The 18,172-nt window shown below is 45.6% G+C and overlaps 1 protein-coding gene across 1 annotated transcript in view; it reads left to right on the forward strand.

The window, feature by feature from the left end:
* Positions 1-18,172, forward strand: part of LOC133354580 (netrin-G2-like) — a 172,849-nt gene that overhangs the window by 91,126 nt on the left and 63,551 nt on the right. The window contains 2 exon segments of the mRNA XM_061571527.1: positions 10,899-11,430; positions 11,432-11,554. Coding sequence (XP_061427511.1) covers positions 11,290-11,430; positions 11,432-11,554 — 264 coding nt within the window. The 5' untranslated portion in view covers positions 10,899-11,289.

An 18,172-nucleotide genomic window follows, 5' to 3' on the forward strand; every position in this document is an offset into this window, starting at 1 on the left:
TCAAATCTAGAACAAATGATGGTGTTACAACACGTGATTGAGGTAGCCAGGTGGAGCCCAGGTCAGAGGGGTGAGCCGACATGATAACAGGTTGCCAGGTATACGTGAGCCAATGGTCTGAGCTCAGTTACCAATGACTGTGTAAAAGAAATATTACATTGGGTTTTGTACTTCCTTTGGATACATTCCAGCTATTGAAATGTTATTACTGGTTTGATTGTCATATGACAAACACCTTTCTCACATGAGGGTGTGTGGAAAAGTGTGACCTTCCGGTGCAAATGATTAAAAGGCCACTTGAACGGTTACTCGGAAAAGCCCTCCGATAATCAACTTCCATCGGCCATTCTCTGATGCGCGTTTGCATACTGCCCTGCATGATCATCCAAAGCGATTTTGCATCTTGTGACTTCGTGACGATAGCACAATTGCATTAAAATGGGAAAAATGCAAAAAACACTCACGAACGGACCGAAATATCAAAGCTTATCGTGATCGGAAACCTTTCCACAATGCGTACACATACGTGGAAGTGCCTTAACGCGTAATCTCTCCTGACAGACACCGACTGCTGACTTCTTAACAAATGGTTCCTCATCTTTTTGACTCCTGGCCAAGAGACGAACTCGCAATCTTTCCAATTTGTGTCAAACACACACATGCTTATTACACGTACATATTCTCTGTAACTCTGTGAAGCTTTGCAGAACTTTTAATCTGGGCGTGGGTTGGGGGGGCAGGGGGGAGGGCTTACATTGCAAATAACAAAGGCATCCATCCATTCATCGCAAGTGTCTGCAGGAGTTCGATGGCTGCCTTCTATGTATTGACAATGCAAAAATACGCTTGCAAACTACGCTCAAGTCAACTTGGTTCTGAGGGAAATTCAACGTAAAAAAAGTTCTCGACGGCGCTCAAGAGGGGGGAAGGGAGGGGGAATGATTACCAACAGTCATGGAATGATGTGAAAGGAAAGGAAACTTGTAATTCAAACTTCCCAACAAGCGTATTCCATTTCAGCGTAGGCCGCTGCTCAAACTGGGCACAGATCCCTGGAGCGGCAGTCACAGGAGGAGGAGGAGAAGGAGCGCGTTGGGTTGTTAATGGGCAAAAACTCGGGCGAGATGATAACAGGCGTACAGCATGTGCGAAAGGCACACGTGCGGGACTATCCTAGAATCATTCCTGTTTGCATCTGTCACCTTTCCAGGAGAAGATCTGGGCAACCCCTTCCTCCCCTCCTCCTCCTCCCACCCTCCCCTCCCCCCTCACTCCCCACCCTCCCCCCTCCCTCCCCTCCCTACCCCTCCCTCCCCACCCCTCCCTCCCCTCCTCCCTCCGGGGATAGCCAGTGCCACAAATTACCGAGTTGTGATGCCCGAGGATGCACCAAGCTTTTACTCCGCGGAGCTTCATAGGTGGCACCGCAACGCAGTGGAGCAAGCGGAGTCTCAATGGATGCTCAACCTCATTCAGTCCAAAGGCATGGGGCGGGGGACACGTGCGTCCATTCGCTAACAGCGGCTGAAAATCTCCCACGTGGGTTCCAACGTACTGTAAAAGACGCTGATGCAGATATCAAATGCAATTGCGCACATCGCTTCCTTGGAACTGGAGCGATTTCACGCGTGAAAAAGCCATGCCCGAGCGTAAGTTTGGGGGAGATTGGTTGGGCACGGTCCCAAGTGGCTGCCACCGACCCTCGGCCACGTTGCAACGCGTGCTCAGTGCGAAATGTGTCCCACACATTTTGCAAAGGTTCGATGCAGAACGTACGTTGATTACCATATGAATAACCCACCAGGCAATGGATACCCGTTGTCATTTATATGAATTCGTTAGCTGCCCCCTCCCCCACTGGCCTTCGCACGTTCGAGGCTCACTAGTGACGACATCACATCTGTCCTAGTATTTAAGGAAACGAAACAGAAGGATCTCTCCACAAATCTGGCCGTCGCCTGATGATGCTAGTTGTAATTACTGGCGAAACGTCAGACTCAGATTATAAATGTTGTGGATGTACTCTCCAACACACCGGTGTTGCTGTTCTAGTAACGAATTGGCATGTTCTGTTCAGGAGACAAACCTTACTAATAACGAGATTTAACCCGCGACAGCCTACGTTTTAGATATTAACATTCAGGCCCCATCGCTGGCTCTCATCAAGCTGAGTCCATTTCTTTTGCCTTTTTGTAACCTTATTTAATTAAAGTACATTTTTGTGAATAATAATTAGATACGACGACGTGGACTTTAACTCAACTCGTTGGAGAAGCTGAGACTAAAATTAATGTGTCAGTGTTTGTAATACAGTTTTGCAAATTGTATTGATTCACCAGTGCACCATAATACACGGCCACAGCGAGTATTTGGACTGTCACACATCCGACCTTCATATATTCACTCTGACCAATTAACCACCCACACTCAGTGCAATATCTGTACATGGTACAACTATCATTTTCAACAGATGTTCATCTGTCCATTTCACACACAGGCATGCATTTGAACATGTTCCCAAGTATTCTTATTATTTGGGTCTATCGGTAAAGTCACGTAGAACAAAAACATTTACGAAGAAACTACGACGTTTCGATCGCAACACAAGCAATCGTCACCAGAAAGACCCAAATAATATGAACTCCTGCAGTCACAAAAGCTTCAAGTCAATGTGTTCCCAAGTGTAAACCTATGCCCCCAGTGAGTCGGTTACATGACTTAGTACCGCATACGGATATCCAAGCCATGTATACCACAACTGGGTATTGAGAGCTAAGGTTGCAAGCCAGGGCTCCAGTTTGCTGAAGCCAGAAATGGGTAGTGAGGAAGTCTACTTTGTACACAACACCACGTGTGCTGCTGGACAGAGAAAAAAAAACAATATTTAGTGGCATCGACGAAATAACGTACAATGGAAGTGACCAGAAGGAGAACGAGATGGGACAACATTCTATGAATTGGACACATTTGATGAATTAAGAACACTAACAGAAGGAAGAACCGAAGGGGAAATAACCAAGAGGAAATCCAAAGGATTGGCAATGTTAGAGGGGCTGAAGGGGGCATTTGTCGAGATTAAAATGAGGGCAGAGAATCGAGGACGGATGAAGATGCAAACCGTTAATGCACGCACCAAAGAAAACACCCACCACCGTGCATTGCCATAGGCTCTGGTGATGTACGCGAACGGATTAATTAACGAACTGGAATGCAATGGCTTAATTATCACTTGATCTCCCAGCCAGGCATACGCAGTCCTTGCAGCTTCCCAGGAGAAACTGATCGAGTGGGAGCCCGTGATTGGTGCGTTGTTATGCATTGCCTGCTCAGTTCAGTCGCCGGTTAATCCGACTCTGCCGTATCACCTGAGACTTGGAAAACCCGAGACGGAGTTTGTAGCTTTCTCAAACCGCAGCCACAAACCGCCGCTGGAGTTATTTACACACGGGGGGGGGGGGGGGGAGGTGGTTTAAGTGCGAAGGGCCTTGCGGTCAGTTTGACGTGAAGTGTTTCTGCACGTTCCGAGTTTTGATACCAGCAAGGTACAATATGGTCCCGGATTTTGGAAAAATAGGACGGGCGCTATTTGCGGAGATTACTGTCTGTTATTGCAATTGTCCCTGGCTTCCTTTGCTACAGGAGGAGACAGCATGCATGGCGTGCATTAACACCACTTTTGGGTGTTGGAAAACCGAATAAGTCCACAAATGCTGCCCCTGTAGACCATGAGATGGCATTGCAACCGTGCCCACAACAAAATAACACTACTTATTTTCAAGTTTCCATGAACTGATTTCCCACGTCAGTCAGATATTGTAGTCTCACGGTTTCACAAATATACCAGCCACATGTCACCTCCTCCGATGACCTCCAGCAATATGGGTTGTTTCTAGATGCTCACCTCTGTGTTAGCTATGCACAGTGTGCAGATAGAGACAACACAGACACAGTGTCTCTCTCTCTCTCTCTCTGTGTCTCTGTGTTCTCTCTCTCTGCTCGTGTGTCTGTCTGTGTCTCCGTGTCTGTGTTTTGTTCTACCTGATGACGGTTGCTTGTGTTGCAATCGAAACGTGGTGCTCTATTATTTAATTTATTTTCTTTCTACGTGACTTTACCGAAATAACCAAAGAGTAATTCCTGCAGTCACGAAAGCTTCAAATAAAGTTTGAGCTAATCGTATCTCAACCAGTTAATCGCTGCGTCAAGGAGTCCAGTCGCATCATCTCTCCTGGATCGGTAACATATGTACCACTTCGCGGAACATTTACTGTCCTGCTACGAAGTGGATGTTTGCGGTTGTGCTGCACAGCTCTGCGACGTGATGCGGTCTGTGCCGTGTGTCGTTCGTCATGTGGTTCTTTGTTTCACGTGAAGCGAAACGTCGGACACATCACGCCGAACAACACCGCGGCACAACGCGAAAAACAACACACATCGGAAAGTTTGCGTGATCGTGTTAGGGGCATGCTGGCCACCGCCACAGTAACGTGGAATTTCCACCGCTGGCTCAGGGAGGACGACACTTTGACTTGGGCTTTTTGAAAATGAGCACTTGGCCAATAAGGTATTTTTTGCGAGGAGGCCCCTTGAGCCACATGTGTTGTCTTGATGGTGAAGGCGTGACTGCCCTGCGGTGATTTACCATCACGTTTTACATGACGGACGCACATCTGCGGGAACAATTGTTCCCAGGGAAGGGCTTTGGCTGCCCTAGTTTCCCCCCCCCCCCGCTATCCCCCCTTCTCGCCTACCGCATGCTGCTGCTGCTGCTGCCGCGAGGGTTATTTTTGGCCTCCGGTAACGAAGCCACGGAAGCAAATCACGCGGCGACCCACGGTCACAAGCGCAAACGCGGTGTGAACCAACACCAGTGCATTACGCACGCGTGCCTGCTAAACACGCAACAGCATTACACGACAGCATATAGCCGTACCAGCCGATTAGTCTTGATGACGAATTTGTAGCCGCTTGTAATTGGGTCACGTAAAAGATGAAGGCGCAGGCGCTGCAAGTGATTGCGCACGTGCCTGCTGGAGGAATGGCCTCCACGAGAGAGGGCTTGTAGAGAACCCCTCCCGAGGTGACGTTGGCCTCCACTTGAGCCGGAAGTGGCGGTAGCGCGTCTGTGTATTGGTTGTGCGTCTGACAATTGTACGTTGAGCGTCAGGTGTGGGGGGGGGGGGCATGCGCTGGAGCTTCATTTTTTAAAATTATTTTTTCTATCTACGTGGCTTTACCGAAAGACCCAAATAATATAAAAATAGAACATGCCAATTCGTTACGAGTACAGCACACCGGTGTGTCGGAGAGCAAATCCACCACATGTACAATCTGAGCACAATTTGTGCATTTACTCTCCAACAGAGTCTCCGTATTCTCTACACATTGCTTACGGCAGTTTACACATTCTTCTGCAAGAATAATTGCCCCATGTGTGCTCCCGGCTCTTGGGCTTGATTAATTTATATATTTATATATTGTCTCGTGAGCTGCCTCATTTCTCCATTGACTTTTTCATTAGTCGAGGGAGAAGGGTGATTATTGTTTTTTTTTGTTAAATATCAATACACGCGAACAGGTAACTTTGTTTAGCTGAAAACGGCCACTTAAAAAAACGTACAATTAGGATGTTCCTAATGAGCACAAGTTATGTTCGCATGCAATTGTTTTCTCACATGTAAAGAGTAACAACTTTGCGTACTGTAGCTGAAATTCGCCACTTAAAAAATCTGTACAATTACATTGTTCCTAATTAGCACACGTTGATTACGTTCAAGTGCCATTGTTTACTCGAATGTAACAGAAATCACGTTGAAGGCCGCTTGGTATCTCGTTTTAATAATGCAGACATGTTAGGCAAATAGCACTTACAATGTAAACATGTACCGAAAAAACCTAAGAATATGTACCGGTCCAGCTGTATTCGTTAAAAGCAATAGCATTGATACGTTGATGAGTGTGTGCAGTAAGCTACTGATGTAATTTAAGAAAATGTGCTTTGAAATGCGTGGGTAGCAAATATAAATCAATACTTCGCATGCAAAATTTCCACACGCAGTACTTATTGCTGCATGCTTTTCAAGCTGGTGGCGCTGGTTTTTTTTTATGAAGTCGGAACAATAAACGGCTCGGCTAATGAGAGTAAGTTCACGTGGTTGGTAGTTGATTCTCTCCATAATGTATCCTCCACCTGTCCCCACCCACCTTCCACCTTCCCCTACATACAACAACCATCTTCACTGTTTCCCTATTATACCAAAACATAGAGATTTCGTGATGGCGAAAGCTGACGTGTTAAACTTTGTTTTTGTTTTTTTTCTGGCGCCTCTTGCGCCCCACGCTATGTTTGCGCTGTCTCTTTCGATTCGCGTGTGCTCGTGTCAGTGTTAAACTAAAACAGCGAGTATACCTTCACGTATACAGGCCGTCCTCGGCCTACGAACCTAATTCATTCCTAAGACCCGTTCGTAAGTGGAACGGTTCATAAGTCAGAACACACCAATGCACTGCATTTAAATTCACACACGGTTAGTGTTATGAAACGTGTTACGACTCAGCAACAAGAAGAGAAGCATCGTTACACTCGCTACATCTCACGAAGGGTCCCTCCTCTAAACAAAATAACTCCGCGGTTCAGTTTTAAAGTGCGAGTTCGCGTTTTAAATCGATGTTATTTGTTAGATATATTTTTCATAGAAGCTGGATTGTAAGTTGCGGTTGTTCTTAAGTCGGGCGTTCGTAAGTCGATGACCGCCTGTACCTATTTCTGGCGCCTCTTGCTCTGACTATATTTGCAGGTTTTTTGTGCTTTTTATGTTTCGTTTAATTAGTTGTGTAATATTCTAGAACGACCGTCTACTCGTTCTCTGCAATATTATGTTTGTGTCGTCCCTTGTAAAATAGCCGGGCAACTGGCTAAATGGGATTATCCGTGTACGCATTAAATAAACCTCGAACTCTCTACTTCACGCCAATCCCACGTCGGTATCCTCCTGCCCATCATCATCATCGTCAGTTGTTGGTCACGGACCGAGCAGGGTTAGCGAGATAGGCGGCAACGTTGCAAAGCTGAAATGCACAGGAAATAGGCCCCGAGGTTATCTATTGTTACCTACACCGCAACACTATATGGATATTATACTGCACTATTTATTGTCGACGACTTGTTTTTTATTTGTATCGGGTTTTTACATGTTCATTTACATTATTTAGTGTTTAGTTTATTTGGCATACAGTACAGTACTTATTTCAATTGTGATGTTGGAAACTGTGGGTTGCCGTGAACCTAACCCCCTGATTTAGGTCAGGCTTGAGGCTTGAATATTGCCATTTTGACTTTCGCGGAACTTTCCAAGAACGTAACCACCCCCACCCCCCTCGATATTCAGGGGTCTCCTGTACTGTCACCGACAGTATAACACGATACTGGCATCTACTGGTACTGTAACACGAGAACACCGCATCGCTAAGTAAATGCTCGGCTAACTATGCAAGCAGACGTCTTTGAAACTGTGGCCTTCAGCATTTTACTCGACGAGCGCTCAGTGGCTGATCGAGCTCGAGCGATCGATATGTTAGTCGAGGTTGCATCTCGGTCGAGGACCCCTCCCACCCCCGCCCCGTGCAAACGCGTGGCTGACCACGTGGCAACAAGGCTTCAACAACAGTCTGTACGCACAGTACGTTGAACTTATTTCGCGCCGTACGTAGCCAACCGTGCCAATCAGCAACAACGCCCTCAAAAGGTTCGCCGGCAGCTGCAAAGCTGTCGCCGTTTCTCCAGGCAGGTCTCTTGGGTTCTAATGGCAGTGGTGCAATTTCAAGTGATTGCTGTTCTTCCAAGTGAAACCGCGAACGACGCCTCCTAACACCATGCGAGTTCCCCTTCTCCACCTGTAGATGGCGGGGCTAGCGGAGGGTTTACATTTCTGGAGGGCGTTAAGGGGTGTCCAGCAAAAGAGCAGGTAGATCGCTACAGTACACGAACGACTGTTAATTATTTATTGGGCCAAACGCATCTTCCTGAACATTGTGGATCTCAATGCAACGAAGTCGACAAACGACAGCCGCCCTTGAAAGTGTTTTGCTGAAGCTTTCAAACGGAAGAAGTGCCAAGGAAGATCGCATCCAGTATTGCAATTAGCGAACGGTATGCATACAATAATGACGACTGTCATGTAGGTGTATAAAGAATGCCATCGGTGAAATGAGGATTATATCTGTTTGTTCTTGTTACATAATACAGTACGTTTATAAAACGCGCCCTAATACGCCTTTTTACAGGAGAAGGGGTGCCATTGATATCTTGCTTAATATGCAGTTGGCTACAAACATCACGCAATAGCATTATGTAGTAAATATATACTGTATTGCCATACACGTGCGCAAAGCAATACATGCACACCACCTATGTGTTGCACAGCACATGTAGTAGTCGTGCTGTTATACAGTTATCACAACATACGCGCATGTTTTTTTTTTCCCATAAAGTCAAAGCACACATCTGACAGAACAATAATCGGCTTGGCCCAAGCGAGCGAATCGATGTGATTGGTATTAGCGAGTCTCTCCGTGTCTCCGCCACCACCCCCCTACCGCGCCTGGTTCACCCCTCTTCCTGATACCCCCCTCCCCTCCCCTGTCCTGCTCCCTGCACCACCCCTGCATCGTACACCACCCTCTCCGCACTCTCGCACGCGGCCGCCCGGTGATGCTCGCCGCTCCGTTTGCGAATCCGCGAGCGCGCATTTTGCCATGAGCGCGGTGCGAGAGAGAGAGAGCCCCTGTCTGGCGCAAGGGCCGCGTGCGTTCGGCGCTGTTGCTCAATCTCCCCGCGCAATGCTTCCCCAAACTCGGCAAAACTCCGCCTCTCTATCTCTCTGCTCCACACTTATAACCATGTTGCTGTGACCTCCCCGCCCATCCTCTTCACACCCAGCACGTCTCTCCACCGGCATAGCTTTCGTCACCTCCTCGTTCCTGTCAGTAACAGCAGCAGCAGCAGCAGGGGTAGCTGCCGCAGCAGGTAGGCAGGCAAACGGGAGGGCGGGCGGGCAGCATTGCCGGAGACGCCTACCTGGTGTTGCTCTCTTGTGTGCGTGTGTTGTCGTGGGGCTTTAGAGACGGCTGCGCTCACTTAAAGTGGAGCGCGGTTCAGCACCAGGGACAGCGCCTCGGGACTGCGAACAACTCTTAAACCAAGCAAGGCACGGCGCTCGCTGCAGTTAGCATTGTAACACAGCTGCTGCTTTGATCCTCTATCGATGATGACAGTTTATACATGTTAATTGACACCCTGCTGCTTAATAGGAATGGCGAAACGATACAGCGATTAAAAATACGGACCGTCCGACTTTGTATGGCGTTTCGATTCCCAAAACATTATGTCAAAACGTCAGCAGCAGCGGTGTTGCTCTCCCGGATACGCGGTGTCGTCTGGCACCTCTGCGCTGTTCGTAGCTGTGTCGGTGCCGGCCGAGACTGCAACCAAGACAACAAACGGCGTATGGGTTTTCTTAAGATGGTGGGGGGGGGGGGGTTACTCCTTTCAACGGTGTCTGTGAAGCTTTATAAAGGAAGAAGCGCAAAAAAGACCCACAGTTCACACGCACACATATATATATAAGCGAACAGTATGAACAAGAGATTGGATACTGGTATATAATTTGCAGAAGACTACCATATGTTAAAGGAAGAAGACGACACACTGCAGACTCTAGTAATAAATACTGCAATAAGTGTATGAAACACGCCCAACAAAACCGTTCTACAGCACAGAGGCGAGGAAAAAAAACACCGATGCCTTGATTAATATGCATTCGAGTACATACATAACGCAACATCGTTGTGCAACGTAGACGTGATCACATATACCTATAAAACGCATGCACATATTTACACGGCCTTTGTATTTAACAATCTTGCATGCTAAGACGGCGTTCTTCTTGCGTAGAGTTCTCACGTAAAACGCCCTCGATTTTTTTAAATAAAGTCGCAACATTCGTCCACTTATCCTAAGCGAGCGAATCGCTGTGGCGGATATTAGTGAGTCTCCCTGTGTCCGTCTGCGCCACCACTCCCCACCGGGACTGGATCGCCCCCTTTCATCCACTACCCCTCCCCCCCTTCGCCCTCTCCTGCTCCCTCCACCGCCCCTGCATCGTACACCACCCTCTCCGCACCAGTGCGCAAAGTGCCCGGTGACGCTCTCGCAGTTCCGCTTGGGAGTCGGCGAGCGCGCATTTTTGCCAGAGTGCCGCGGTGCGAGAGAGCCCCTGTCTGGCGCGAGAGCCGCGTGCGTTCCACGGCGTTGCTCTGTGTCGCGCGCAAAGCTTCCCCCAACTCGGCAACTCTGCCCCTCTCTCTCTCTCTCCTCCACGTCTATATCCTATTGCTGTGACCTCCTAGCCCATCCTCTTCATCCAGCACCCCACCCCTTCGCCCCCCACCCCCACTCTTCTCCCCGGTTTCATTTCACCTCCTCCCCATCCCTGTCAGTAGCGGCAGTAGCTGTAGCAGCAGGCAGCAGTTACCGCACACTCCTGCTCAGCGTTCGTGCTTATGTGCGTGCGTATGTGTGTGCTCGTTCGCTCTAACGAAGTGTTTTTTTTAAAGACAGTCGGCTGCGCTCACTTTAAGTGGAGGGCAGTGCGGAGCGTCCCGATTCAGCACCACGGACAGCGCCTCGGAATTGCGATGATCTCTTAAATCAAGCAAGGCGTAGCGCGGGACCAACATAGTTTTATATCGCTACAACACAACAGCCGTCTCTCGTGGTAATTAAGGTACTAACTACAGTTAGTTAATACTACTGAATAACTTAGAATAGCAATAGAGCACAGCAATTGAAATACGGGACTGTCTGATTTTTGTGTACGCATTTTTGTTTTGCTCGCCAGAAGTGTTTAAAACGTCGGCGTGGCGTGCGCGTTCCGAGACCACCGCTGGTCGTCGACTCCCCTGCGGTTGTTACCTGGCGGCGCCGGCTCAACCAGTGGAGATCTGGATTGCAATGCAACGAAGACGACACATAGCAGCGCGTCTCACATAGAAGGGGGAGGGGGGGATTCCCCTTCAAAGTTGTCGCTGCAATTAACAATAAAGACTGCCAGCGTATAGATAATAAGTACACATTACATTTATAATAGAAGGAATATTTATATATAACAATAACAATCGTACTATACACACACACACAAGGGGAAGACGAAGCAAAGCATTAACCGTGTTAATGCACAGTGCAATAAGCGTGTAAAAAAGGAGGAAGAGGGATCATCTCCCTACCGGCTCATGCGACAAAGGCGAGGAATCATGTGGCCGGGCGTGCAAGCGCTGCTGTCGGCACAGGCCTGCTGGCTACTTCTGGGTGCGCTCACGTCGGCCGAAAGGGATCGCTACGACCAGTGCAAGAGCATGATTCACACGGAGGAGGGGCCCGGCTTGGGAGTACCACGCGTGCCAGCCCGAGGCGACCGACATGACCAAGTTTGCCAAGGTGCGCCTCGACCCGCCGGACATCACGTGCGGGACTCCACCTGACCACTTCTGCACCCTGGTACGTCCACCCCACCCCCAACCTCCCCTTCATTGCTCATCATTGCACGGTGATTCGGGAAAAAAATGTGTTAACGATGACTCGCATGCCAACCCAATCATGGGCTTATCTAACGAAAACGTGTTCACTTAATTTGCTTAAAGAGCAGAGAATGACGGATATTTATGCATGTATGTTGAAGTTGTTTCGCATCGTACGGAGCCAACCATGCCAGCCGTACTAATATTTCTTGCGAGGTAGACCAGAGCACATTTTAAACGCGGTAAAAGTTTGCGTCTAAAATTAGCTTGGAGCGGTTACTCACGTTATTTCACACCCCCAAGTGACTGGTGGGCATTCCATACAGCGGTGTCCTGTGTATACATAGGAGAAATACCCACTGTTGGCTTCCCACAAAGTCGTAGATAGTCGTGGAAATACAAGAAAATATAAAATGAATGATACTTATGGAAGTATTATTATAATAATTGACAGCTATTTGCTCAAGCTACTGCTTAAAGAAGCCGGTCCCACTAAGTGTCAGTCGTGCGGGGGTTGGGTGACTATCCTCCACGAGGCTAGGCTACTGCGGGTTGGTTACGCGAGCTTTTGTTTCATGCGACTCATAGATCCATCAGTGCTTTAAAATGAATATAAGATGCATATCTAATACATTATTAAACTCGCCAATTGATGTGAATGGATGAGGCTGTCTAAGGTACGTAGTATGCATGGTTTAGACTTGGATCATGTAATGCATATTGGAAGCTTCCATGTACAAGTGGAAAGAGTCAACTTCTCACTGGTGCTTCTTAACTTTTCTAAATCAAACAAACTCAGCTCCATTCACGTATGGGTAGGGACTGAGGTGGTTAACTCTAATGGGCGTAGTTTGAAACGTTAACCTCTGCTCGGGTGATAAAATCAGCAAAACTTATTAAAAATAAATATTTATACACCCACACGCATTACCCATGCATGGCCTAATGCCATTTATAATGAGTGTCTCATGCATGCAGACCGTGCAATATTCATGCTCGTGTTAATATTATAAATTCAAGCGCGGTTCATTCTAAATGAGTTCCACAATGAAGAAATTATCGCTTACTTCCGCTGTAAATATCACCGTGTTTATTTAGCTGCTGTGTGCGCATGCCTCTGCATATGCCATGCACTGTTTAAGGCGCAGGAAAACAAACCCGGCCAAATAAGGTGTTCCAGATTGCTTTTTTTAATCACATATTCCAAGCATAGTGAAGTGTTTTTTTGCCAAATCACTACATACGTATATAAAACACAATGTCAATGTGCACAATGGCGGTATAAATTACTCGTTAAATAAAATCATGCAATTTGCAATATTATATTAATATTCCCCCTAATCTTCTCATCTTGTGTTGGCTACTCCATGCTGTAAACTCGCGTTAGTTTGCTTTTACTGCATATACAACAATACAGTATGTGTGCGCGCATATACTCACCACAAATCAACGCACATTACCCATGCACGGCCTCATGCCATCTATACAATTGTGCATGGCCGTGATTGTGCACAGCACCGGCTCACATTGGATACATGAACCGAGTCTCCGAGAGCACTATGCAGACATGGGTGTACCTGCATGGCTTGGCACATCAGGGAAATTATACCAAAGGGTGTAAAGTGGCCGAGTCTCATTTTCACACATTAGGTGTAAGATGTATATACATTTAGATAAACCAGTGGCATACTCCAGCAATTGTGCATCCTGTGTTTTATGCAGCTCAGAGCAGTTGTCGGGGTGGCATTTGCAGTAAGCGGATGGTGGACGAGTAATGATTGTGTCCACTCAATCCGCTCCTAAAAGCGCTTACGCAATGGGGTCACTCTCTCCGACGAAGGCAAAGGGAGTTTAGAGTAACATCGGCATTGGCAGGCTTCCCAGATGCGCGAGAAATCCGTACATTCTACTTCAGACGTGGCTGAGAACAAATACATTTTTAAAATAATTTTTGCATGAACATGAGCAGGGTAAACCGGTGGATCAAGTGAGCTCTCATTTCAATGGGAAGTTAGCGTATCAAGTGCCCTCTCGCAATGGAGCAAGTGGAGAGTTATTTGATTGTGGTATTGTCATTCACTTCTTAAACCAATGCATCGGCTTTCTCGCAGCGGCTGTTCACAACAATATGAATATTATACTTTTTTTTTACCTAAAAGAGCAACTACAATCGAATGTTGGCAATTAGGTTTCATGAAATATGCGATGATTATTTTGGAAGTAAAATATGCAAGGAATGACGTGTATTTTGGACTTTGTTTTGTAAACAGATGCCGTTATTTCAAACGTAGAACTCATTGTACATTCTTAATGATGAAATAAGCATTAGCTGAAGGTTTTCATCACAATAATAGAATAGCTTTACTCAACACCTTCTAGATAACCAAAATGTGAGATTTGCATTTGCAACTGATATGTGCGGTTACATTTTTATATTAAAAAGAGATTTTATATAAAATATATTTTTTTATTCACGTAAAACAATCTCATGACAGAACGTGTAAATGCAATTTCCAATTACTTGTAACTAATATTTAATTTATCTTGTAAATTGTCTAATGCATCGTGATAATTGTTGAATCATGCTCGACATTTTCTGTAGCGAGATTCATTTTATTTTGTGCCATTCATTCATATTTTTTTATTGAAAAGTTTTGCTGGCTGGTGGGAGGGAGGGAGCATTGTCTTGTATCCAGTTAAAATGAAGGAATAACTTTCCATTAAAAACATGTAAAATGATAGGCAATAACCAGTGCGCTGCTCATCAGCGATGCAGGGCAAATTTTGGGATGTAAATTTAACCTGGCCGCTAAATTAGTGTGTGACCGTGCATCACCGTGAACGCATTTCAACAAGTAGGCAAATTATCTAAAACGTCTGCATTTCCAACTGTGTGGACGGTGTGTGAGTCAAACCCCGCGTGAGTTTAAAATCACGTACTCACAAGGCTTTTGCTAAATAATCAGCGCCAACTTCGACTTGTGCAAACACTGCTCACGTAAGACCAATAACAACACAAATGTGTTCCACTACTGTGTTTTGGTTCACTTCCATTACATTAGTTGTTGCATAAATAATAATTATTATGATCATGTAGCCAACCCAAAGCTGGGACGTTCCATGCATACAGTGCATTTGATTGATTGGCAATAATTAAAGCTCGGTGGAGTGAGTCTGAATAGCGTGCATTATTGGATTGCTTCTGAAGCATGCACAGTTATGCGTCGAGGGATTACAAACCAGTTGGGGGGGGGGCATAAGAGAATTTGGGCCAATATGGGAGCAGACACCAATGAAGCCAAGCAAGCAGAAAGTCAGACTGAGTGAGAGAGCACACAGATATTTGTAAATATCTTGCCCAGGCACATAGGCAGGATATGTATAAGAGTGGTATGTGCGGGGGGCACATCCAGGTTATATATTTACACTATATATGTCAACCTTGAAAAAGAGAAATGTCATCTCAATGCACTTTCATTTAAATTCAATAAAGGAAATCTATATATAAAGGTATATATATAGTGGACAGTCAATACGTTCTGAGAGTGGAATATTACATGCATGCACACAAACCAACGCACGTTGCCTTAACATTGCTTTAGCATTCAACATTGCTTTAGCATTTAATATAGCACACTTAACATACATTAATGTGTCATATTTTATCACCTGTGTGTGAAATGAGCCTCGGAATAATGATTGGTGGTGGGGGGGGGGGAGGAGGGCGAGTTTGTATTTTGTATCTCAATGTTTTGAATCACCAATTAAATATGTATTCATAATTATAGAGTCCATCCACTTTAGCCGAAAACGGAGAGTTTATTATGGAAATTCAAGTTCATACAACTTTCGGGGAGCGGTCGCACGTTAGGCAAGCACACCGGGTTCGACTGACAATGTGGGGATGCCTTCATGCAGGTGCAGCAGGTTCACCAAGGTGTGTACACTGTTTGTCATCATAAACAAAGGACAGAGTGCTCCACTTACATGTTAAAATCAATTACACTTTCATCTAGTATCATCTGAGAGCCCATTCATACAAATGCCTCCATTGCAAAGGGAGACCTGAGATAACATAATGAAACAAATACCGCTGATTCATCCTCGCAGAACGTACACACAAGAGCTGGTTAAAAGGCACCTAACCGCGACCAACACAGCACACGAGAGGGTGGCGATGCCAGCGTTACCACCTGGCCACCTCCATTCCTCCACCGCTGATTTATGCACGCCGCACCAATATTCACTTGAGGCGGACAGCCACGGATGTGCATCACCCGTGAATCAATTGCAGGTCACCGGGGTTCGACTGGGCTGGGATAAAATAAACAACGGACACTCGTACCAGTTCAAAGTAGGAACAATTTATCAATTTCCCACATGTATTGTTTGTATATAGAGCCCTTTTATCATGCCGCTTGCTGGACGAAGGCTTTCCAGCACCACGGCGGACCGTGGGGATTATTTGAACACACTTACCCATGCTGGTCAGTGTGGGTTTGTAAGGTAAGCATAGATGTTGGACCGTAGTACAGTACAACAGTGGATTTTTATTTTACACTGCCCTCTGCTGACAATGTGGCCCCACATGTATGGATCCAAAATCACATTGCCCAAAGCAATGAAACAGCAGCCAATAGGAAAATGTCCCTGGATGTCAAATCTGTTTGTCTTTGCTCCCGACATTCCATCCATTCACCTTACTCTGAGTGGCTCACTTTGGAGTGTGTGTGTGTGTGGCCTTTTGTCCTCATTAAATTTTAGTACCGGATTTTTCAAGCTTAACAACAACAACAGCAAAAATAACAACCCTGCCCTCGTCAAATAATCGCGGAAAGCATGGTTATTGACCGAGCGAAAAAAGATGCATTTGAGTATTGACGGGCTGCCAATTTTTTTCTGCAAATAACATCAGGGATATAAATAATTGACCGTTTTATGGACAAAGTGACCACCTTCCTTGCCTTTCATTGGGTCAGGAATTCAAGAGCTCCCACGGACAGAGTGCGGAAGGGTTTACTGTACCAGCCTCCTGGGAGGCCCAGCTTTGATTGATAGGCTTTAAAAAAGCCTTACCAAGGTTGCAGCAAAAACATTTTGTAGTCTATAATCACTTGTGAAAAAATCAAAATACATATATACACTCCGTGTCAAGATTTAGAATGAAGGGTGCTCGTAAATCCGAAAACGTATCTAAAACGCACGTGTGTGCCCTCACATTTTGGCTTATACGTATAAAAAGTAAGCGTTTCATTATCCAGTACAAAAGCGCTCAAAAAAGCAGCTCAGGTCCACCCCCTTTATTTCCTGACCTTGATTTCTGCAGCTTGTGGAGGGGCCTTCATCCAGCGGCCAATGATGTTGACAAATAATGAGCTGCACGACGCACACGTTTTTCCAGAATGAAGAACACAACACGGCTATCTTCATTGACAGTCATCTGCAGCCACAATCGATCCACTGCTGGCTGAAGGCTTTCCCAAGCCCCCCCCCCCCGCCCCTTCCCCATATATCTTGATATTGCAATGTAATAATCCACCTATCTTCATTTGAAGCATAAACAGTAATATGTGTACACATATATTAATACAGGGTGGTCCAAGAGTCAGGACACATTTATTTATGTTTTACACCGACATTACCACAATTGTATTGTTCATTCTGTAAGTTAATATTGTATCCATTATTAATACAATCTATTATTTCTTTTTCTTGTGGGGTCACCTCAAATCCGTCGTTCACAAAACTGGACCAAGAACCCTGAGTGATTTTAAACAGCACACCATTGTCCATCATATTGGTTTGATGGGTTAGATCACATGCATATAAATGTGTCGTTAAACCCGCCACAACTTTTAAATGTTGCGAATCCACAACATTTTAATGCTGTGAATTTTGTCTCCAACACACCAGTGTGCAGTGCTATTAACGAATTGGCACGTTCTGTTTATGTGACAACCCTTACTAATTGGCTATGTAGGCTGGTGGCGGGTTTAACGACACATTTATATTTATGCGATCTAACCCCAAAAAAACCCTAGATTATGTTTGAACACTTGTTGAAATTAATTAAATTCCCCATCTGTGATTTCTTAAAATAATAATATATAATCCTATGTGGCTTCACTTTTGGGTCACCATATATATAATATGTGCTACGGTTTCAGGCTATGGCTCTTTTTAAAATAAGTGAAAGGTTATATGTCAACGTTTTCTCTCATGTCGTTGCTGTTCTTTATACTGAAGGCCAACTGAGCAGCATTATCCACGGCAGTAGAAATAGTTTTCTGTTAAAAAGCAGTAAAATACATGAGTGTAAGAAATGTTCAATTCATGCTTGCATATCCACTGCAAGCATATGTCTTAATGTTATTAAATATCATTGCCAAAACATAATTACAAAAATAGGATAGGTTTTTATATATTAACAAAAAATTATAATTTAAATTGTGTCCATACGTAATGCGACATAACAGTAAAGCCAGCATTGATGACGTCTTAAACGCTAACCCCAGCCTATCACTACGAGTCGAGACACACAACCCGGCAAGGTCACGTGGTGAGCACGTGCGTCAATCCACTGCTGGATGAAGGCCCT

The sequence above is a fragment of the Lethenteron reissneri genome, chromosome 48, assembly GCF_015708825.2.
Source record: "Lethenteron reissneri isolate LAM-NWPU_2019-01 chromosome 48, ASM1570882v1, whole genome shotgun sequence".
Classification (NCBI taxonomy): domain Eukaryota; kingdom Metazoa; phylum Chordata; class Hyperoartia; order Petromyzontiformes; family Petromyzontidae; genus Lethenteron; species Lethenteron reissneri.